This window comes from Megascapheus bottae, chromosome 18, assembly GCF_031878675.1.
Source record: "Megascapheus bottae isolate mThoBot1 chromosome 18, mThoBot2.hap1, whole genome shotgun sequence".
In the NCBI taxonomy this organism is placed as follows: domain Eukaryota; kingdom Metazoa; phylum Chordata; class Mammalia; order Rodentia; family Geomyidae; genus Megascapheus; species Megascapheus bottae.
The window spans coordinates 14,268,834-14,293,491 of record NC_143526.1 but is presented as its reverse complement, the minus strand read 5'-3'; the positions used below and the strand labels follow the sequence as shown (position 1 = coordinate 14,293,491).

The following is a 24,658-nucleotide window of genomic DNA, read 5'->3' as shown; positions in this document are numbered from 1 at the left end:
TCTTTACATTTTTGGTTAAGTTCATTCCTAAGTATTTTATTCTTTTGGGGGCTATTGCGAATGGGATCATTTTCTTGATTTAGCCTTCTGTTTGTGTATTGTTGGTGTACAAGAAGGCTACTGACTTCTGAATGTTAATTTTGTATCCTGCCACTTTGCTAAAGTGGTTTATTAATTGTAGGAGTTTGGGAGTGGAGCTTATTGGGTCACTCAAGTAGAGGATCATGTCATCTGTGAATAGGGTAGTTTAATTTCTTCTTTCCCTATGTGGATCCCTTTGATGTCCTTCTCTTGCCTTATTGCTCTGGCTAAGGGTTCCAGCACTATATTGAAGAGAAGTGGAGAAGAGTGGGCATCCCTGTCTAGTTCCTGATTTTAAGGTAAAAGGTTCCAGTCTTTCTCCATTTAGTACAATACTGGTTGTAGGCTTGTCATTTAATTATTTTAAGGAATGTACCTCTTATTCCTATTTTTTCTAGTGCTTTCAACATGAATGGATATTGTATTTTGTCAAATGCCTTTTCCATGTCCAGAGAAATTATCATATGGTTCTTATACTTAGTTCTATTGATGTAATGTATTACATTCATTGATTTGCAAATGTTAAACCAGCCTTGCATCTGTGGGATGAAGCCTACTTAATCATAGTGTATAATTTTTAAAATTTGTTTCTGGATTCTGTTGGCTAGAATTTTATTGAGGAGTTTTGCGTCTGTTTTCATTAGAGAGATAGGTCTGTAATTTTCTTCTTCTTGTTGGGTCTTTCCCTGGTTTGGGGATGAGAGTAATATTAGCTTCATAAAATGAGTTTGGTATTGCTCCTTCTGCTTCTATTTCTCAGAAGAGTTTCAAGAGTATAGGTGTTACTTCATCTTTAAACGTCTTGTAGAATTCTGCAGTGAAACCATCTGGACCTGGGCTCTTTTTGGTTGGCATTTCCCTGATTGCTTCTGCAATTTCATTGTATGAAATTGGTTTGTTCAATTTGTTTACCTCTTCATTGTTCAATGTGGGTAGCCTATATTTATTTAAGAAATCATTCATTTCTACTAGATTTTTTTGTTTCTTTGAACATAGGCCCTGGTAGTACTTATTCATAATGGACTGAATTTCTTGGATATCAGTTGTGATTGTTCCCGTTGGGTCTCTAATCTTGTTTATTTGAGTCTCCCCTCTCCTTTTTTTGATTAATCTTGCCAGGGGTCTGTCAATTTTGTTGACTCCTTCAAAGAACCAACTTTTTGATTTATTAGTTTCGTGTATAGTGGATCTTATTTCAATCTCTGATATTTCTGATTTTATTTTTGTTATTTCTGTCCTTCTAATTGTTTTAGAATTAACTTTTCCTTGCTCCTCTAGGTGTTTCAATTTCTTTTTTAGGTTATTTACATGCTCTTCTTCTGTTTTTTTAATATGCGCTCCTAGTGTGATAAATTTGCCCCTTAGAACTGCCTTTGCTGTGTCCCATAAGTTCCTTTGTGATGTCTCTTGATTGTCATTACATTTAAGAAAGTTTTGAATTTCTTCTTTGATCTGATCTGTAACTCAGGAGTTATTCAGAAGTGTGTAGTTCAGCTTTCAAGTATTTGAATGTTTTTTGACTTTTACTGCATTGTTCAGAACTAGTCTGACTCCACTGTGATCACATAGAATGCAGAATTTAGTATTTTTATGTGAATTTCTATATTTCATTTATATTTTAAAATGCATTAGGATAACTGAATTTTTTCATTTTCTTTTATTCTTTTATTATTTTGCTCAAAGTTCTATGCAGATGCTGACTATTTCAGGATCTCAGATATGAATATTCCTTTTTGTTTTCTTCTTAGTATTCAGCCATACTGCTTTATCCATGTGGTTTAAACAGCTAATCTAATTAAAGCACTTGTAAAGTGCTTTGTCAACTTGATTAGTCCTCTCTAAGAACCAATTTTGGTTTGTTTGTTCCCTCCCAAAATTTACTTATTATTGACTTATTTCTGTTCTTTGCATGGTTATTTCATCCTCATTTTTTTTTGCCACCAGTCCTGGGGCTTGAACTCAGGGCCTAAGCACTGTTCTTGGCCTTTCTCAAGACCAGAGCTCTACCACTTGAGCCGCACCACCATTTCCTGCTTTCTCTATGTATGTAGTAGTGAGGAATTCAATCAGAGTCTTCATGCATGCTAGGCAGGCACATTACCACTAGGCCAAACTCCCGGCCCCTTCATCCTCATTTTTTGACTTACCTGCTGTCTTACAAAAAAAGCCACATTCCCAGCCAAGTACAGTACATCTTTATCATTGTTACCCCTTCCATTGTTTTTCTTCATCTTTCCCAATCCCTTTTTTAAAATATTTTTTATTGTATTTATGGGGCCGGGAGTTTGGCCTAGTGTTTAAAGTGCTTGCCTAGCATGCATGAAGACCCGGGTTCGATTCCTCGGTACCACATACATAGAAAAAAGCCAGAAGTGGTGCTGAGGCTCAAGTGGTAGAGCTCTAGCCTTGAGAAAGTCCAAGGACAGTGCTCAGGCCCTGAGCTCAAGCCCAGGACTGGCAAAAAAAATATTTTTTATTGTATTTAATAAAAGGGTTACATGATATTTTCCAGATAGAAGGTGCATTAATTCACATACATTGATACCCTTCCACATGACTTGGTCCCCATTACCCTCTCCCCCACCCCCCTCTTGGTTTTCCCCCCTCCCCTGTCCAATTTCAAGTAACCAAATACAAATATATCCCATATATCAGATAACAAAGTGAGATATTGTGATAATATGAGATAACAAAGGAACAGCAAAAGAGATGAGAGATAACATAGCACCTTAAGGATAGCAATCATTCGTTATATGGCTTTTGTTTCAATATCCTAGAAGTCCATTCAATTAGCTTCATACTATATGGCCTTATGTATCAACTTTTTGCTCTATTTTCCCATCCCTTTTATACCCTCATTGCATAGTTCAACTTTTTTACAATACACATTTAATGTAATGAATTGCATTTGTTCATTCTTCTCCATTTGTGTGTTGTTTCTTCTCCCCCTACCCCAGAAAAGACTTGTTTCAGCTTCCTAGAATTCATTTTGTTAACAGCTTATTAGCTTTTCAGAGGAGTTATATCACTGGACTCCTCTGAGTTTATCATTCTTTTGTCAATTTGTTTGTATGTATATTAATATAACCCTGTATATGTTTTCATGGATATTGATATTTTACCTTTAACTTCTGTTTGTCTCTTGGATCCTGACTCCATTTATCATACATCTTCCAAGTCTGTTCATTTCCCTACAAATGACATGTTATTCTTTCTGATAGATGAATCAAATTTGATTGTGTGTATGTGCCACATTTTCTTGGTCCGCTCATTCATTGCAGGGCACCTGGGCTATTTTCTATAACTTGGCTTTTGTGCATAGTGCAGCAATGTGCAAGTATCTTCACTGTATCCTGATGTGTAATATTCCATGAAGATATTTTCTTATATTTTAAGGCAAGATTTTTCCTAATGTAAGCATTTTAACTTGTAATGTATTTTTCCATAAGATCCACAAGTTCAGTTGTGTAATAGATTCACTGTCAGTATTTTTTTTTGTTTTTTTTGTTTGTTTCTTGTTTTTGTTTTTGCCAGTCCTGGGCTTGAGCTCAGAGCCTGAGCACTATCCTTGGACTTTCCAAAGGCTAGAGCTCTACCACTTGAGCCTCAGCACCATTTCTGGCTTTTTTCTATGTATGTGGTACGGAAGAATCGAACCCGGGTCTTCACGCATGCTAGGCAAGCACTCTACCACTAGGCCAAACTCCCGGCCCCCACTGTCAGTATTTTTTAAATCCTGTTTTATTCCTTGACCCATGACTATTTAAAAGAATATTTCTAAACATTTGGTAATGTTGTTGTCTTTTTAATTCTGATAACAACTTTAATTGGGACAAACCCTTTTAACTGTAAACCACATTATTGTTAGATCTATAAAGTAGCTCTCTAGACTTTACTCATATTGTATAAGTAAAAATTTGTACCTATGCAATAACAACTCATGTCTTTCTTAAACCACTGGCAGCTACCATGCTACTCATAAAATTCTTCCTTGAAATTGTTATCAATTGTGAAGTATCCTGCTTTATCTCTATTTATGCTTTTTGCTTTAAAATCCATTTTTTAGACTTACAGCACTCTTTCTTTGATTCATGCTTTCAACCTTTTATTTTCAACTGTTTTGTTTCCTTTTATTTCAGATGTGTCTCTCATAAACAAACCTGAGTTGTTTTTTTTTAGTGTATCATTACAATTATTGTCTGTCAACTAGAATATTTAGACCATTTATATTTAATACAGCTATGGTTTTATCTATCATCTTTCTACACATTCTCTATTTTTATATTTCCGGTACCATTAATTTCTATATTTTCTTTCTAGTGATATGTCAGTTTAACTGGCATTTTTCTTTCAGTTATGTTTTGAAACTACCTAAGTAATCTGTTGACATAATACTGCTGGGAACACATACACGAACCATAATTTTGACAAGTTTGACAGGTTTGACAATTCATGGCAATAAACATGCATAGTTTATTCATATGGGGTCATCCAGGCAGCTCTGCTGATCTTGGCTATGTCCTTTCCTATTTCTTGGGATTGTTTTTTGGCTATCAGCTGGGCGTGGGTGCTAGAATATTTAGAGAGGAAATAGCTTGAGGCTGGTGTCAGACAACGGGGCCTTGAAAGAGAGCATAGATTCTATCATTTCATCTGTGATGTGACAAGGAGCCATTGGAAATGTTTAATTGGAAGGGTTTGCATGCTCAGCTTTCACTTTGCAGGAAGATTGTCCCAAGGCTGCTTTAGAACAAGATAGGGAAGGACTGAATCTGAATAAACATGAGAGAAGTTTCAAATTTTCAAAAATTGTTGGCACTTGCTATCTTACTGCAAAGGGAATGGGGATAGGGGGTTGAGGTAAAGGGAAATATTGAGGATGAGTTCAGGAATTTAGTATCTATTGAACCCATATCATGAAATGAGATTAATCAGAGCAAATGTATTATTAGCTAGAGCTGCCAAAATGAAGGCAGTGATTTCTGATTTGCGCAGATTGAATTTAATCTTCCTTGTATGTAGCTATTTGAATGACTATGCTGCATTCAGTCACCCATGGGTGCTTATTGAGGTAGAATGAAAATTTCAAAGATGTCTTTCGCCTAATCTCTTTGTTTAGAAAAATTTTCTTGGTATATGTGATGAAGAATTATGAGTAAAACTGGGAGAAGGGCCAGGGGTTTGGCCTAGTGGTTAAAGTGCTTGCCTAGCATGCATGAAGACCCGGGTTCGATTCCTTGGTACCACATACATAGAAAAAAGCCGGAAGTGGTGGTGAGGCTCAAGTGGTAGAGCTCTAGCCTTGAGAAAAGTCCAAGGACAGTGCTCAGGCCCTGAGCTCAAGCCCAGGACTGGCAAAAAAAAAAAAAAAACTGGGAGAAAACTAGCGAACAAGTGACACTATTCAAAAAGAAATTTACCCATTACCTGACTTATTTAACTGTAACCCTTTTCATCTTTTCAATAGCAAAAGAATCAAATAAGAAAAATATAAAGAATTCTGAGGGTAGGAACTAGCCTCTCAATTTTCCAAGGGGTCCTAAATGTTATCAGAAATGTCCTTATGTGAGAGTCAAGAAGAGGTAGAAGATTATAATGATGTGGCCATAAATGCAGTTTTCTGAAGCTGGCAGATACAAGTAGATTCTTCCCTAAAGCAAAAGTGTTTCTGCCAACTCCTGGATGCAGTCCAGGGATACAGATTTCCACTCCTTGCCTCCAGAACGGAGACAATAAATTTCTGTTGTTTCAAGCCACTAAAGTGAGTTGTGATATTTTTGGAGCTGTCATAGCAAACTAACACAATTACAAAGAACAAAGAGTAGACCAATCAAGTTGGAAAAAAAATATGTCAACAAACAAGGACTCTTCAGCAATTCTTTAAAGAGTTGTCTGTGCTCATTAGGCCATTGTGTTACTCAGGCTACTGCTTGCCATTCAAGATCCAGTTTAAACATTAGGGAGAACTTCTCCAACTAACCCCATTAAAAGTAGCAGCCAAGGTCTAGCTTTGCACAGACTATGAGCACTTAACATTGTCTCGTTTCCTCCTTAGCTTGCTTCAGCAGTGTTAAGTGTATCCAATGGAAAGTGTGAAATGTCTCATTTTAAAGAAGGAATATTTTGTGTGCTTTTGACCCAGGGCCACTAGACAATATCTTGGCCTTCCAACTCCAAACCAAATGCAAAAGAGAGACATTGTTATAGAACGTATCACCTCTCCTGGACTCATACTAGTCTCTATCATCTTTCCATGGCACTGGGGAAAGGATTTGCAAAAGGGACCTGATTAGAAAGTAATAACCAATTGGAACCTGACCAATAAAGAGTCACCTTCCAAAACACTTAATTATCATAGGGGCAGACAATTAGAGCATGGCACAGAGTATAAAAACCCTTAGACTAAGCCACCTCCTTTGACTAAGCCACCTAGACAGCAAAATGCAGTGACCTTCAACCAAGATAGTTCTTTTCCGAATAGAGTTCTTCAAACTCATCCTCTATTGTCCTGGATGTCATTTGTTGAATTCTTGAAGCAAAAACTGTGGTAGCAACTATCAGCAACGGAGGAGGAAATGCACTCTAGAGGAGTTGCCTGCTTCTGAGCTGCGATGTTGCCAGATATTGTCTGCCACTGAGCTATAACACTAAATAGGCATTGCTTGCTTCAAGGTTGAAGCCCTATAGTCTCTTGTAGCTTCAGAGCTGGAGATCTGTGATGCCAAAAGGCTATGTCAGCTGTGCTCTCCGAAACAACAGCTGAAGATTCTTATCAGTTTATTCCTGCAATCTGCTTTGCATACACAATCATACACAATAGTAATGGATGTGTTTATACACCCCTACCTCCTGATTACTTGGGAATCTCTTAGAAGAGGAGCTATATCTTATTTTGGCAGCGCCGGGGTGGAGGGGGCGTCTATGGGGCTTGAACTCAGCCTGGGTGTTGTCCCTGAGCTCTTCAGCTCAAGGCTACCACCCTACCCTTGAGCCAAGCCCCACTTCCCATTTTCTAGGGGTTAATTGGAGTCTCAGGTCCTTTTGTGCTCCTGCTAGCTTTCAACCTTGATCCTCAGATCTCAGTCTCCTGAGTAGCTAGGATTGCAAGTGTGAGCCACCACACCCCGGCTTATGAGTACCTCTTAACCATGCAATTTGTTCATCCTTGAACTTTAGATTGAGTGATTTCAGTTAATCTCTAATTGTTGCTTTTTTTTTTTCTGAAAGCTGAGTGACTTTAAATTCACTTGAGAGTCTTTTCTGAACTCACTGCTAATACTAGAATGCTAAACAAAAATGACCTCAGTAATATTTTGAGAAGAGGGATTTACTTTTATAATTTAGCAATTTTAAATTTTTAATTGCATTAGAAATATAGGAAACTGTTTTCTTTTAAAAAAACAAAGCATAATGCAGTTAAAGTTGAGTTCCTTTTGATCAACTTGTAATTGTGGTTCTCCATGCTACTCTCCAGAGATAGCCATTGTTATAACTTTAGTATGTTAGTGTTTAGCATCCTTCCACACATTTATTTTATACTTTTAAATTAAGTCCATGTATTCATAGAAAAAATAATACCTTTTGTGTCAATACTGCTTTTTATAAAGTACAAATTTGCTGGGTTCTGGTGGCTCACATTGTAATCCTGGCTACTCAGGTGGCTGAGATCTGAGGATTATGAGATAAATATCAGCTCCAGGCAGGAAAGTCCATGAGACTTTTTTTCCAAATTAACCACCAAGAAGCCAGAGGTGAAACTGACTCAAGTGGTAGAGCACTACCCTTGAGAGAACAATCTCAGGGACAGCACAAAGATATGCAATATTGAGAAATTTGCCCATTCACTTAACTTTATGAGATCTAATAACAGTGTTGGTGTGCATAAGGTTAGGATATTCTTTTACTTTCTGGTTAGCTTGCCATTGTGTGGAGTGTACTTTGTCTTTAGATGAGTATATTTTGTAGGTGTTTTGTTTTTGCACATGACTGGACAAGAGTTTCTGTAGGATACAATACTGGAATTTTTTGTTGCTGGGCTTAGAGATGTTCACATCATCATCCAATATGGTCTAACTAGTGACCTTTTTCCTGTGCTTTTCCTACTTCCCAAGTTTTAATGTTGTTAAGGCTTTTAACTTTGGTTATCCCTGTAAGAAGTCCTTAAAAGCTACTTTTGCTGTGCCTACAAATTAACTAAAAGCAGAAGAAAAGCTTGGTACTCTCCCTCCATTATTTTTTTTTTTAATGTGTCTTTAAGCCATTGTCTCTTCAGTCACTATAAGTACCTTGGAATCTGGGAGACAGGATGGATCAATAATGTTTGTATGAGAAGGGATGGAAACCATCCTTAGGGAACAATAGAACCTTACAGGACAAGCCATCCTCCAGGAACCTGACTGGTGATGACTGTAACAACAGTTCCTTTTTAGAACCCTTCATAAATAAGTACTGCTACAACAATCAACCAGGCCATATTCAGACCGGGACTGTTTAATACCTACGTATACCTGTCTGCCCCTTCCCCCACTCCTTGTCTATTTAAAATTCAGGCTCATGAAGATGGCTGAAGATGTATGCCCTGAAGTGTGTTGTCTTCTCATGTTTACCACATATTCTCCTTTCTCTGTTCTTCACCATGTCTCTATTTGTTATACAGAGGCAGGTAGCCTGATTTGACATGTAGAATTCTTGGGAGTCCAGCTCTCAGATTAATTTATTTCTCTGAATGTTTTGAGTCAGACCACTTCATATGGCTATTTGTTACTTACATTTCCTGTTCATTTCTTTCGCCTGTTAGGTTGTTTCTGTTTCATTCATTGGTGTATGATATGTGTTGCAAATATTCTCTTCACATAAATATCTGTTCAAAACTTTTTTTTTTGCCAGTCCTGGGCTTGAACTCAGGGCTTGAGCACTGTCCTTGGACTGCTCTACCACTTGAGCCTCAGCACCACTTCCGGCTTTTTGCTACGTATGTGGGGTACCGAGGAATCGAACCCGGGTCTTCATGCATGCTAGGCAAGCACTCTACCACTAGGCCAAACTCCTGGCCCCCTGTTCAAAACTTTTTAAAGGGATACTTTGAATAGTACTTTAAAATTTTGATGTAAATATCTTAATATTTTTCTTTTATGACTTCTGCTTTTTACATTTCTAAGGAAAGGTTTTCCCATGGCAACAGAAATATCTTTCCTTCTCTTTCTAATAATTTGAAAGTGAGACTTTTAAAGCCTTTAAGCTATCATAAGTCTGTGAATGACTTTTTTTTTTTGCCAGTTCTGGGCTTAAGAACAGGGCCTGAGCACTGTCCTTGGCTTTTCTCAAGGCTAGAACTCCAGCCCTTGAGTCTCAGCACCACTTCTGGCTTCTTTTTTCTATGTATGTTGTACCAAGGAATCGAACCTGGGTCTTAGTGCATGCTAGGCACTCTACCACTACCACTAGGTCAAACTCCTGGCCCCTACTTTTTAAAAGATTATAGAGCCAGATGTGGTGGCTCAGGCCTGTAATCCTAACTACTCAGGAGGCTGAAATCTGAGGATCAAGGTTCAAAGCCAGCCCGGGCACAAAAGGACCTGAGACTCTTATCTCCATTTAGCCTCTAGAAAGCGGGAAGTGGGGCTTGGCTCAAGGGTAGGATGGTAGCTTTGAGGTGAAGAGCTTAGGGATAATACCCAGGCCCAGGGGTAGGGAGGAAGCCTAGAGTTAAAGAGCCAGGGACAGTATCTAGGCCCAGTTCAAGCCCCATTAACCCCCCCCCCACACACACACACAAAAGATTATAGTTGTTTTTGTTGGTCCTGGGGTCTGAACTCAAGGACTGGTGCTATCCATGAGCTTTTTTGCTCAAATCTGGTGCTCTACAACTTGAGCCACAGTTTCACTTCTGGCTTTTTGGTGATTAATTGGAGATAAGAGCCTTATGGACTTTCCTGCCTGGGCTGGCTTTGAATCACAGTCATCAGATCTCAGCCTCCTGAGTAGCTAGGATTACAGGTATGAGCCACTGGTCTTTGGCTATGAGTGACTTTTGTATCTGTTATGAAACAGACTGAAGTATAGGTTTTTCTCACGTGGTTAACTAACCTTATTGATTACAGTTTATTTCCACACCTTTGGAATACTACCATTAATGCCTATCAATGTCTAGCTTTATTTGAAGATTCCATTCTCCCTTAATCCTAACTCATGATAGTACTGTTTAAATAACTGCTCCTTTATAATATCAATATTCAGGAAGAAAATTTACCTCCTATTTGTTATTCTTAAAATCTTGTTTATGGAATATTCCTCTGTATTTTTCTAGTTATTTTCATTACCTAAGAAATAACTATTGGAACTTTCAATAGGTATTTAAAATATAAATGTAAGTATATGCCAAGACTATAGATAGGATTTATAGCCCTCAAAATGCATTATTTTGCATTTTATTAGTCCCACTAGCTAGAAAGCAGGATAGACTAAAAAATCTACCACGGTGCTCTTTAAAAATAATAATTGTAAAGTATGAATGTAATATTACGGTGTTTTGGGGGAGTGGCTTAGTGATAGGAAAGTACTTTTGAGCTTCTAGCTTAGTTCTGCGGTAAACACACTTTGGATAAGCGATGTTACATAGAGAAAAAGCTCTGGAAAATTGCCTCAACCTCTACTAGAAGAAACCAGTAGTTCATGACTTGTTTGTTCCTCAGGTAGGATAAGCCAGAAAATGACAATTGAATCGGCAGCCTCTGTTGTGTTATGAGTGTTGTGTTACATGATGCCACTGCCTTGACTTTTCTCTAGGATAGCATGTCACATTTGAAGACCTCAGGGCACATTATGAACATTAACTAATTAAACTTCACAAATCCCAGAAGACATTGGAGAGAGAGAGGGAGAGAGAGAGAGAGAGAGGTGTAGCGTCACCTTTCCCAGCTTTGAAATGCAGATACCTCTGGAGACAGGGTGGCAGCTGCTTAATAACAAACTATAACACTTCAGGACAGTTTAGCTAAGACAATTAGTCATTGTAGTTGATAATTGTCTCATGAACATTAAACTCTCTAAATAGTTGTCACTAAGATTATTAGTTGCTTAGAAATCTTATTCTTTTTTATTTTTTGAAATTCTGTTCTTTAAGATTTGTTTTACTTCACAGTAATTTTATCCTGTTTTTAAAAGAGTACGTGTACAGTGTAGGTCTATACTCTTAGGTGGTGATTGTTTCTGGATTGGTCTTTTATAGTTGTTTAATTTAAAACTTAAAATAGGCAAGAAGTTTCTTGTTTTGTTTATTTGGTTTTGTAGTATCATTGCTTAAACTCAAGGCCTCATGTATGTTATGTAAGCACTTTACCCTAGGGGAGTAGCCTTGAGCTGAAGAGCTCAGGGATAGCACCCAGGCCAGTTCAAGTCCCATGACCCACAAAAAAAAAAATTGTGAGATCTAGAAAAAAAAATTGTGAAATCTAGATATGAGTCATTTTTCCTTTTTTTTTTTTTTTTTTTTTTTTTTTTTTGCTAGTGTTGGGTTTGAGCTCAGGGCCTGAGAACTGTCCTTGGATTTACTCAAGGCTAGAGCTCTACCACTTGAGCCTCAGCACCACTTCTGGCTTTTTCCTATATGTGTGGTACTGAGGAATCAAACCTGGGTCTTTGTGCATGCTAGGCAAGCACTCTACCACTAGGCAAAACTCCCAGCCCTCCTTTTTTGCAGGGCACTAATAAGGTCTAACTCGGGGCCTCACAACAAGCAGGTTCATTACTGCTGAGCAATACCTTTAGCTCTGCTTCTTCTGCTCATTATTTCCTGGACCACAGTCTATCTAGTTTAGACTTTTAGTAGTCGCTGGGATAGTGAGTGCTTATCACCACAACCAGCTGCCGTCAAGTGAGATGGAATTTCACACTGTCCTGCCTGCTCTGGCCTTGAACTATGATCCTTCTTTTCTCAGCCTCCCATGTAATTTGGGGTGACAGGTGTGTCACTATGCCTAGATATGGCTTAAGAAAAAGTCTTGCAAACTTTCCCCTTTGGGCCTATATTGAACTATGGATCCTTCTCTGCTCAGTATCCCAAGTTGCTAGGATTACAAGCACAAGCCACTAGTACCCAGCATGATCTGAGTGATTTATTTTTATTTTTATTTTATTTTATTTTTTTTGCCAGTCCTGCGGCTTGATCTCAGGGTCTGAGCACTGTCCTTGGACTTTCTCAAGGCTAGAGCTCTCCCACTTGAGCCTCAGCACCACTTCTGGCTTTTTTATGTATGTGGTACCAAGGAATTGAATCCGGGTCTTCGTGCATGCTAGGCAAGCACTTTTACCACTAGGCCACACTCCCAGCCCCTGAGTGATTTATTTTTAATTCAAATGTTTGCTACTAGGTAAAACTAATCAAAGATAGTAAAAGTCAGAATAGGTATATTGACTAGAGAGGGAGACAAGGAAAGCTTCTAGGAGCTGAAAATGTTTTTTATATTTACCGTGGCTTACACAAGAACAGTATATGTAGGAATTAACTGAGCTTTATGTGTTTCCATGTGTTTTATCTCAAGGACAATGCAAATTAACCTGAAAATGGCACACTGTTCTTGCCATCATAAAAGTACTAGAAGACTGGAAAATTTTGCAGAACACAAGATAATTCAGAAACTAGGGCTATGATACATTTTTATATTTCCCCAAAGTATCTTTCTTCAGAAAAGAGATTCTAAATCTTATCTCAGGAAATTTTCTCTTTATGTCCAAAGAGCAAGCCTTTATTACAGGATTGATTCTCTCCCATTGTATCTTTTTCACTATACTGTTTTCACCTCCCTAGGCATCTCATTTTTCTCTTAGAATCTCCTATTTCATTTGCTGTTCATTCATTGCCAAAAATAGGTGGAAGGCATTTCATGATCCAGTCATTTGGACAGAGAGATACATACAGGAGCTGTTGCCTCAACAGGTATTGGAAGAGTGCTAGGGCAAGAGAAGACCTTGGGATAGTTTAGCAGAGAAGACCCTGGGATGGTTAAACACAATGGCAGAGCAGTATGGCCGTGGTAGCAGCAGAGAATCTTAAGAGTCTCCAGGGGAGACAGGGTCCCTTCTGCGTCTAGGCAGAGCACTCTGGGACAGCCCAGAGCTAAAGACTCAAAGACTGTAAGCAATGTCTCTGCTGGGAATCCCCTAGCAGTGCACGCCTTGGGTGAGGCAGAAGGCAGACAGAAGGTTACTCTTATTGTTGTGGTGGATTTTCTAAATCCCTTCCTAGTGCATGGGGGAAAAAAGGAGAGGAAAAGGGCAATAATTTTGGCTTTATGAGTAAGTCAGGATTGTGAGAAGGTCAGTAGGAAGAGTAAAAAAAGCCTTTTTAGAGAAAATATGGCTGCTTTTTTTTCCTCACTGCAATTTTTAGTGCAGGTTAAACACATGCTCTGATTATTGACTTTCTAAAACATATTAAGACAATAATGTTCAGCTCCAATTCTCTGGCTTAGAAAATATGAAGTGAATGTCATGGCCACTGGCAGACTCCAAGTTAACTCTTATTTTTCAACAAAAAGAAAGCTGTCCTTGTGCTAATCCATGGCATCTAGTACCTCCAAAGTAGTTGATTGTGGTCGTTGTCACATTTTGTCTTAAGGTCAATTCATAGCTTGCTAGTTAGGATGGTATGATAGCCAGTTGTCAATAAACTTCAAAAGGCATTAGTGTCAAAAGAGCCTGTTGCCCAGTGACTGGCAGAAAAGTCCTTTAATCACCCCTACTCCAAGGCAGGATCATTTCCTCTACATCATGCCCAAGAGGTTGCAGAGAAGTTGATGGGAAATTTGCCAGGATCTTGATGTTAGTCAGGATAAGTTTTAGAGTACTTCTAATTGCATCATTGTTTAGAAATACTGGACCATGACACCCAGTTTCCTAAAATTCTGTAGGTATCTATTGTGTATGTTCTGTTCTTACACTGTTCTTCCTTTCAAAGGTTCTGAGTCTAAGATTCACAAGACTGACAGCCAGGATTTCCCAGAATCCCCAGAGTCACCAGAACTCCTTTCTTTAGAAGTTGTGGAGCAAATTCAGGTAAAGGAGACCACCAATGCCTGGAGTATGAAAACAGTCCTGGGACATTAAGTGCTTTTTTGATGCTAGGATGATTACCAGCAAATTCTTGCATCTTGTACAGAAAAGGGCTCATGAGCACAAAGGTCAGGAGATAGATCTGTTCATAATGTCAGGTCAAAGCATCATGAGTATGCTCCAGAATGCAGGTCAGGTCAGAACTTCAGCCTTTTCCCATCTTTCCAGCTGCCTGTCCTGTTTTCTGGAAGCTGGAGCAGAGAAAGCTGCTCATTTAAATCTGCTTAGGGAATCCAGTCTTTCTACAAAACCTTCTGCCTACTCAGATGCAACAGTGAATTTTCTCATGACCTGACTGTACCTTGTAGTCTACAGAAATGCCTCTCTCAATTCCCAGGAGAGCTACTGGCTTTGAAGTCCTTCCTGACCTCAGCGCGAGGCTGTCCTGCACCTTTCACTGCCAGCAGGCGAAGGCTTTGGGCTGCCACCCTGTCTTAGGCTCAGGGGAGTCTGGGATTGGCTTCAGGCAGAGTAGATAGAATTCAGTTGATGGTTTCAGGAGTCTAGCCACCATCTCCTGCAGTCCCCAGTAATACCAAACTGCTCACATTTTCTGGACTGTAGATCTTTACACCCTCCTACTGGTCCTCAGTGCATACCCATTTTGTTCTCAGGAACTCAGCCATTCAGGGCTCATCCTCTTTTAGAAGACTTCATCAATAGGATGGAGAAGGAAGGATTAAAAGAAATGCACTCATTTATATGTTAATATCCTGCCACTGTTATCAGTACTGCTTATTAGCCATAAGCTGTGTTTCACAATACAGCTCCTTTGGCTTGTCTGAATCCTCCATCTACTTGTCCCTTGAACTTCTTCTGAAGTTCAGAATTAGGGACAGGTAGAGGACCATTGCTTCTTAAGCCCGCCTTCCTGCCCTCCCCCCTCCTCCCTTCCCTTTCTCCTTCCCTTTCTTTCTCTTCTTTCTTTCTTTCTTTCTTTCTTTTCTTTTCTTTTCCTTCTTTCTTTGCCAGTCCCAGGGATTGAACTCAGGGCCTTAGCTCTGACCTTGAGCTTTCTCAAGGCTAGAGCTCTACCACTTGAGCCACAACACCACTTCTGGCTTTTTCTGTGTATGTGGTACCAAGGACTTAAACCTGGGTCTTCCTGCCTACTAGGCAAGCGCTCTTACCACTAGTCCAAACTCTCAGACCCCTCTTTTTCTCCCTCCCTCTCTCCTTTTCTCCTTCCCTTCCATCCTTTCTTCCTTTCTTATTTCTTTCTTTCTTTGGACAAAGCAATGTTTCCCTTACCTGCAAATTCACACAGAGGTCATCTTGGGAAGCAGAGGAGGGAGAGTCTTAATAGGTCACCTGGATCGACCTGATTTTCATGATTGTCTCTATGGAAAAATTCATACTGATCTCCCAAATCACAAAAGGACAAAGCCTGTAGTGGTTAGGTATCACAATTTATTCAATGAGTAGAGATTTATTCATGCAATTGAGGCCTTCTGCTAAGTGCTCTGAATACAAGACCAGGACACAGCCTTAGTGAAATTATTCAAAAGGAAAGAGGAGAAAGGCCTCTAGTGAAGTACATGAATATAAAGATGGGAGACTTCTAAGGACAAGCAACTAAGAGGAGACCAGATTTCTCAAAATTGGATGGCATAGTCAGATCTATAAGTCTAAAGTGGAAACTAAAACAACTAAGGTTTGAGGGACAGGATTACAGAGAGGAGAGAGCTTCAAAAAGATAGAGAAACAGAGAGAGACAGAGATCATTCATCATCAGGGCTTTGATTTAGTTCTCATCTGAGTGAGTACTGATCAGTTTCTAAGGTTAGATTAAGGAAAGAACCTCCCTAGAGGATTAGATAACAGTGTCCAATGCTTATACCAAACTGAAAATATCCCACACTGGGAACTGTATTTCACCTGGGTAAAGTGCATGGAAAGTCTTGCCTGAGTAGAGAGGAGTAATTTGTTCTGGAGAAAGCACTTCTCCAATTTTGTCGATGAATATCTAGAGCAAAAACCAAAAAGGATCAAATTGTTTTTAAGTAACTTTATTGAGCCCTGAAAAATCCAAGAATATTTCTATTAATATAAAATTATCCTACAGAAAACTAGGTGAAATTTACAATGTTTAGGACCCAATAAAATTTCTATGTACTCAAAAACTAGGAACATATGACACATATATTTAAAATTAGAAATGTAAAACATTAAAGTGTTCCAAATCAAATTTCTAGATACAAACACTATGATATAAAAATTATAATATGTATCTATGACATACAAACTCTCAGCCTAATTTTAATTATGTTCTAAAATCTAAGTGCTAGTGATTGTATATAGAGATTCCATTCTTGAATACTTGTTTGAAATATGATGTAAAAATTAATGTTAATTCTTTAAATAAAAAAGTTAAAAGTTAAACTATAATGAATAAGTTGAAAAACACTAGAAGAATTAACAGAAGGAAAGACATTATGGAAGAAATAATTAGTAAACTTGAAACAAAGAGATGAGATAACTTTTTTAAAAGGTGAATATATCAGTGAGATCTCAAACAACTTGAAGACACTAAATGTGTGAAATTACAAATTACATATTTGAACAGAGAGATTAAAAACATTGAAGGAATGATTGCCAAGCATCCTTAATAAATTAGCCAGTAGGTACTAGAAGTTCAACCAGTGAGAAACAGGAAGAAAACTATACCAAAACCAACCATGATCAAATAGTGGAAAACCAGTGAGGAAGAGAAAATCTTCAAGGCAGCACCACATGAGGGTGGAAGGCTGAGTCAGGACCTGGGTGTCCTTACAAAGGTAAGGATCACAGTAGATTTCTTGCTGGAAATAATGCAAGCATAAAGACAAGTGGTACCAAACCAAGGACCTTGCACATGCTAGGCACATGCTATACTAAACTATATTCCCTAGGAGTTGAGTCATGTATTTAAAGAACTGGAGGGGAATAAAACCTGTCTTCTTAGAAATCTATACTCAAATATATTTCAAACATAAAAGTGAAACGTAAATAATGCCAGCAAGACAGCTTTTAGCTCTAGAGGTGCCTACTGCATATCCCTGCACACAAAATGAAAGATAAACAAGTAATTAATGGATATGTTTCATGTAGAGAGAGTGCAGTGGCGATATGGCAGACATTTAGTGGCACTGCACTGTAGTATAGTGGGGCATACTATACACTTTAGAAAAGATCCAACTTTGAGAGTAGTATGTGATAAACCTACAGAATAGCCTAAAATAGGAGTCCTTTCCATTTCTCTCTACTTCTCTTTTCCTCCCTCTTCTCCCTTCTTTCTGTTCTTCCCTCACTCCATCTCCTCTCTCTCCCCCTATTCCTATTTTCCCCTCTCTTTATTTCTGAAATGGATAATGTTTTCATCATCCCCACCCTGCCTTTTGCCTCATAGATGCGGAAACAGGGTCCATCAGTTTCCCAGCCAGTTTACAGTGGACCCAGGGTCTGAACAGTGGCAGTCTTTTCTGGAGTGTTGTTCCCAAATCACTAGAAATACAATGAAAACTTGTGTCTTGCCATTATCATTTGCAGGACAAAATCATGGGAGAATATGGAGAATCTCTTTCAGCATTTGGCAGTAGTGAAATGCAGGTAAGTCTTTGTTCTCCAGCCTGTATAGCTGTCTGTTGCAGCTGCTTTATTACCAACCACTGTCTTTAAGCCCTGTTCCATAAAGCCTCCCCTCATTATCACTGACCCAATTGTGATTATGCCCTTATACTGTATCACTTACAGTTTGGAACAGAGGTCACACTTTATAAAATCAAATATTTGCAACAGTTTCAGTAATTTTTTTTCTTTTCCCTTTCCAAAAGACAAAACACTCTGGAGAGGTAAAATATCTGTAAGTATTTTCTCTTGAATATATCAGTACATCTATGTAGCAGTCTCTGTCTTTCTATAATGCATGTGCACAAACTCAGGCATGTGCTTATATGTATTATTTATTGTTCATTCATTTGCATTTCAGACTTTAGTGCCATTACAGTAGGCCAAAGTGCAGTAGCGTCTTCCTCTGTGGCTGTTGCTGGAGCACTTCCCTATCCTTCTTTGCTTTCTTTGACCCCCACCCAAACCCTTGTACCTAGTTTTCTGTCAGACTAGCTCTGTTTACTACCATCTGTTTTCTGCCAGGAAGCTGAGGAGTCAGGAGATGGGCAGCATTCTTTGGGCTCTGTTCATGAGTTTGATCTTCTATGGAACAAGGGAAGGCATTGTGGGGTTTTGAATAAAAGATGGGTGTGATCAGATTCACCACCACCCCACTGATGAGCTCAGTAGAACCTTGGTCATATTCCTGAGGGCCTTCTGGTGTCAAGCTGATGGACTTTCCAACAGTCAACCTGCAAATCCTCAAGAACCCTGAGGAGGCAGAGTAGAGGAGTCAGACCCATGAAATCATTGTGTTACCTGCACAGAATACTTCTTCCGTACACTGGAGCTCTGTGGGAGGCCAACTCACTGCTGTCTCCTCTCCAGATCCTGAGCAGTTAAGGAGTCTATATAGAAGTCAGTTTGGGGTACATGCACCATTTGCTTATTATTAACTTATCTAGAGAACAAATAGAGCTCTGATATTAATGAACTTCCCATTTCTCCTTGGGGAAGGGTCTGTCCTCTCCCAGGCTGTCTGCAGGGAGATACCCAGTCTGGGAGCAAGATATGCTGCCAAGAGAGATGGCTGTATGTAGGCACAGGTCCACTATCAGTGCCCATATTAGCATAGGTTGTTAGGTCCCTACTGCATCCCTATCCCCATGGCATTCATCTCTCAGCACCCTGAGGATGAGGGCTGGAAGTGCCTGGTGTTTTGCTGAGTCTATACTTGCAGTAAATAAGACTCTTTGGGGATCAACCATGAGTCTGTGACTGAAGAGAGCTTGAATCAGCACCATAGCTCCTTTACCCCTGAGGTGGGCTAGCACTTGTGTGTATATTCTACAGTCTCTCAGAATTTCTGTGAGATCAGATCCATGGTGGAACCCATTCCTAACACATCTGTATCAATATACTTCCCTTCCCCACACTCTGCAACATTTCCTGGCACAGCTACTGACTGAGACCCTTAGCACAGGCTTTTCTTCCAGAGGAAGTCATGCTAGGAAGATTGCCTACCAGAGGTCATTGCTTGTGCCCAAAGGGTGACAGAGAATGCATAGAGGGTAACAGTTTTCTCTCCAGTTCTTCTAAGGGAGAGGCTATTTTTTTTAATAAACCTAAACAAGGATATAGTGGGAAGCCAGAATGGTCCCTTGTCTGAATAGAATCTATTTACCCAGAGAGCCTCTGGATAAACAGGTAGATTAATCTCCTGTGTTTATTTTCTGATCCTTCCTGTAAAAACCACTGAAATGACAATAAAGGAGTAAAAAGGGCACAAGTCCACAAAGACAACAGGAGGGAGAGGAGTTATTGAAAGATAAGTACTTTAAAAATATTTAGAATCAAGAAAATCGATGGCGTTTACATTGCCTTAGTACAGCTGACAAAGTTGATACTTGAGTCTTTGTGAGAGACTGGTGAAAGTGTATGAATTCTCTACAAGGTCAAGGACTTAGAGTTTTACTGAAGTGGAGTGAGGAGTGGGGTTGAGCACAAAGGATGTTTGGCAGGCTGGACCTCCAGGGGACTGTTCTCTGGAGAAATTAAATAGACTCCAAGTTCAGGTCGAGCCTGAACTTATGAGATGCTGTACCACATGAAGTAATGGTGAAGGACAGAGACCAGAGGAGTAAAACTCTATTTCAAATAGCATATTTGTCTCCCCTCCTCCATTCCATGATCCCTGAATGCCAGAAACCAAGTGTTAAGAGTTTTCTGTTGTTGCGATAACAAATTACAGTGTTGTAGCTTAAAACAACAGAGATCTGTTACCTAACAGTCCTTGAGGTCAGATGTCCAAAATGGGTCTAAGGAGGCTACAGATCCAGGTAGAAGAGGATGTGTGTCTCTTCTGGAGGATGCACGAGGGCAACATTCCCTGGCTTTGCCAGCTTCTAGAAGGCAAGTATATTCCTTGGCTCTGCCTTGAGACCCAGAACAGAGCTTTACCCTTCCTCTGATTCTGACCCTTTAGCCTCCCTATTATCAGGTTCCTTACAATTTTGTTGGTGTCCACCTGGAAAATCCCAAGATAATATCTTCTTCCTTTAGCCCTTCACTTAATGGCATTTGCAATGTCCCCTTCCCTATAAAGTAGCATACCCATGGCTGTAGGGATTTGGATGTGCTCATCTTCGCCAACCATTGTACGGTCTCCCCCAGTTCACTATGCAGGAATTTAGATAAGTTAATTAACACTCTCCCCACAAGAAAACATGGTAGACCCAAAGAAAAGGCTCCCAGATAAGGCCACTGGAGGTGGCCATTCCCCAGAATGCCAGTTCTCTGTTTGATCATCCTACAAGGTGCCCTAGTTAGCCAGTGGCTGTTGAATTTTGTCTCTCAAGAGGTGGTGTTTCTTTGGAAGCTTAAAAATGTGTTCTAATGGCTGGGCACCAGTGGCTTGTGCCTGTAATCCTAGCTACTCAAGAGACTGAGATCTGCGGGTCACTATTCAAAGCCAGCCTAAGCACTAAAGTCTGTGAGACTCTTATTCCAGTTAACCACCAGAGAAAAATGGAAGTGGTGCTGTGGTTTAAGTAGTAGGGTACTAGCCTTGAGCTGAAGAGCTCAGGGACAGCAGAGTTCAAGCCCTGTGACCGGGAAAAAAAATGTGCTGTAGTGATGAAAGGGCTGGCCTAAAATATGAGAAGGAAAAGAAAGATAAGACCTGGAAGTTAAGCAGGAGTTACACAGTCAGAAGGCAGAAACTGTAGGCCAGTAGAGCTCAAGTCGAAATTAAAAGGAGGGTAAAAAGAAAAGGTTAACATGTACTTTCAATGCCAGATAGCTTGTGAATAGTATTGATCCACATTTAGAAATTCTGATAAAGATTGTGAAAATATGAATTCTGAACAGTTAGCATATTGTTTAGAAATAGATATGGACTAGGGCATGCTGAAGTGACAGAGTATTTCTCTAGCAAAGACAGGCTTTGAGTTCAATCCCTAGTAGGGAAAACGGAGTAGGGTAAGGAATGGGAGAGAAGAAAGAAAAGGGGAAAAAATGGAGACAGGGTATAAAATGGAGGGACTGCTGATTGTCTTCATAAAGATATTTTTTTTTGCCAGTCCTGGGGCTTGACCTCAGTACCTGAACACTGACCTTGGGCTTTCTCAAGGCTAATGCTCTACCACGAGAGCCACAGCACTACTTCCAGCTTTTTTCTATGTATGTGGTACCGAGGAGTCGAACCCAGGTCTTTTGTATTCTAGGAAAGCCAAACTCCCGCCCCCTTCATAAAGTTTTAATGCTAATATTTTAATTTTGAATCTATGCACACCTTACCCTGATTTAAACAAATTCAAAAAGTCTCAGAATGAATCATCTTCTCTGGTTGTAACATTTTCTTCTAAAATCAGACTTGGACATGCTCAGAGCTAACCCACTAGTGGTGGTAGTCAACTGGGCTTTGCTGGGCTCCATTTCACCTCCACACCACTTCCTGCTGAAACAGTCCCAAAGACAAAAACTCTGGTACCACAGAATCATGATTAAAAACAATTTTTACATGAGAAAGGATATCCATGTGTGTGAAGTAATACACCTTCTATCTGGCGAATATAACTTCTATTAATTATAATTTTAAAAAATTGTGACAGCTGTTTTGCATATGTACACAATACCTTCATGTTCTAATCTGTACTCAATGGTACAGTTAAAATATGCGCCCAATATCAAAAGAGCCAACTGAAAACATTTCTTTTCTGGAACATTTCTTGCTGGAACTATTTTATAAACTTTAATCTCATGAGCTGGGCACGGTGGGTTCACACCTGTAATCCTAAATACTCAGGAGGCTGAGATCTGCTGCTTGTGATTCAAAGCCTGGTCACTGAAGACCGTGAAACTGTCATCTCCAATTAACCACCAGAAAAGCAGAAGTGGGGCTGTGGCTCAAAGAGTAGGTGGTAGCCTTGAGCTGAAGAGCTCAGACACAGTACCTAGGCCCAGAGTTCAAGTCCTACAACTGACAATAAATAAATAAATACATACTGTAATCTCATAAAGACAATCTTAAATCCTGACCCAGAATGAGTTGCCTCAGTCACACCTGTCTTAGGTGCAGTATGAAGCTCTGCCAACCATTTGCCTGTAAAATTGCAGGAAACCAGATTCCTACTAACTTCCTCTATCTTCTTGTTCTAGGATATAGAAAAACATATCAGAGAGGTTTCTTCTCTGATGCCTTACTCCATCAGCAGTGAGAGTTCCACTCTCCAATTCTTGCCTGATGATCTCAGCCAGTTCCGCCCCATCTACAAGGGAGCATCAGCAGTCTTTTGTATTCAGCTGTTTTGTATTGATGAGAAATACGAAGCAAGGCAAGTATACCCCTCTAGGTTTTCTAATGTGATAAGAACTTCTTATAGCTTTGGTGGGCCAGTGTTTAAATCTGACAGGACAAATGGCCTCCAAACTTAACCTCCGATGCTAACATACTAGAAAAGTTTTTGAAAAAAAAAAACAACAAAAAACAAATAAACCAGATTTCTAGACTCCATCCAGAGATTCTAGTTCATAAAATTGAGGTAAGGCAAGAAAATTGGTCAGGTCTGGCTTTTACCTAATTATCATTGAAGATCTAGAAAACTATCACCATGTAATCATATATTGCTCTGATACTTAAAAGTTTGCACTTCTTGGGACTTTGGATTTGGGTTGGCACTGGCCTCGTGCCTTTTGGTTGGAGACCACAGAAAGTATAGTTAAAACTGACTTGAAGCAGGCATTGGTAGTTCTCACCTTTAACCCTAACTCCTTAGGAGTCTAGGATCCAAGTATTACAGTTCAAAGGCAGCTCACTAGCTCAGGCAGGAAAGTCCATGGTCTTCAATTAATACCACAAAGCTAGAAGTGGACCTGTTGCTCAAGTGGTAGAGTACTAGACCTGAGCAAAAAATTTTAGACAGTGCCCCCTATTGGGGGCAGGAGGTTGAGGGTGGAGGAACTAGCTTGACATCCAGACACCAGTGACTCACTATAATCCTAGCTACTTGGGAGGCTGAGATCTGAGGATTATGGTTCCAGGCAGCCTGAGGGACTCTTGAGACTCTTACTTCCAATTAACCTGTGAAAAGTTAGATATGGAGGTGTCATTGAAGTGATACTGGGACATACTTGAGTGTAAAAGCCAACCAACAGTACAACTGACACCAAAATTAAATAAAACAAAAAACTGAATTGATTTTTTTTTTACCAGTCCTGGGTTTTGAACTCAGGGCCTGAGCATGTCCTTGGGCTTACTCAAGGCTACAGCTCTACCACTTGAGCCACAGCACCATTTCCAGCTTTTTTTCTATATATGTGGTACCAAGGAATCAAATCCAGGCCTTTGTGCATGCTAGGCAAGTACTCTACCACTAGGCCAAACTCCTGGCCTAAAACTTAATTGATTTTAAGAAAGTAATTTCCTCACACAACTAAAGATAACTCTAGTGATAAGGCCAGTTTTACATAAGACTCATCCCAGGCTTCTTTTTTTCCTTGCTCTCTCTCTCTTTTTTTTTTTAATAATTGTCGGGAAAATGTATAGAGAGGCTACAGTTACATTCGTCAGGTAGTAGGTGCATTCTCACATGATTTTGTCCCCATTTCTCTTCCCCAGCCTCCTCCCAATCATCTCCCAGATTTCTATAACCAATCAAGGGTTACCGTTCTCTCCATCTCTGCCCTGGTCCCCTAGCATTCTCTATTCTTATAGAGGTGTCAACTTTTGGGAGTCAGAATAGCTGAGGAAAACATTCTAATTTGCTTTCCAGCAAAGGCTCTTGAGAGCCTGAATGTACTGTTCTTATTCCTAATGGAATGCTTTAAGACAGATTGTCACTTGCTTCAGGCTATACTCATATTTGGGGCTGTAGACTCAGAGATAAATGGGACACCCTTATCCAATCCAGGAAAGCTGCTGGATGAAGAAGGCATACTGTTGAGCACAGAAGGCCTGAGTGTTCCCAGACCATCAGTCTGAGTGCTGCCTCTGCCCCACACTACATAGGGATGCCTGTACCTGATGCCCAAGCTCCACAGCTCCTTTAGCATGTTTCCTACACCATCATTTGTCCACAGAACAGTCTTAAAGAGGAAAAGACTGAGTGGTTTTTGATAGAGAGCTTGAAGGTTGCCAGAATCTTCCAGAGGACCAAGAACAATATTGGACATTTCCTTTATAAAGAGTGAATTTAAGTATATATATATATATATTCTAGAACTATGTTTTACTTTTGCATATAATATATATATAATTTAAGCTTTTTAGAAAATCTTGGGATTGGATTTTTTTATTCTAATTATATTGTAGACATCTGAAAAGACTGTACAATAAAGCTCTTCTAGATTTGTTATTTTATGCTTATTTCCCTTATGTAGT

General features: G+C 39.5%; 1 protein-coding gene across 3 annotated transcripts in view; it reads left to right on the top strand.

The window, feature by feature from the left end:
• Positions 1–24,658, top strand: part of Cfap61 (cilia and flagella associated protein 61) — a 242,416-nt gene that overhangs the window by 55,802 nt on the left and 161,956 nt on the right. For all 3 annotated transcript variants that reach the window (XM_090351924.1, XM_090351925.1, XM_090351926.1), the window contains 3 exons: positions 14,036–14,133; positions 17,719–17,778; positions 22,438–22,613. In XM_090351924.1, the coding sequence (XP_090208050.1) occupies positions 14,036–14,133; positions 17,719–17,778; positions 22,438–22,613 (334 nt within the window). The remainder of the gene's footprint in view (positions 1–14,035; positions 14,134–17,718; positions 17,779–22,437; positions 22,614–24,658) is intronic.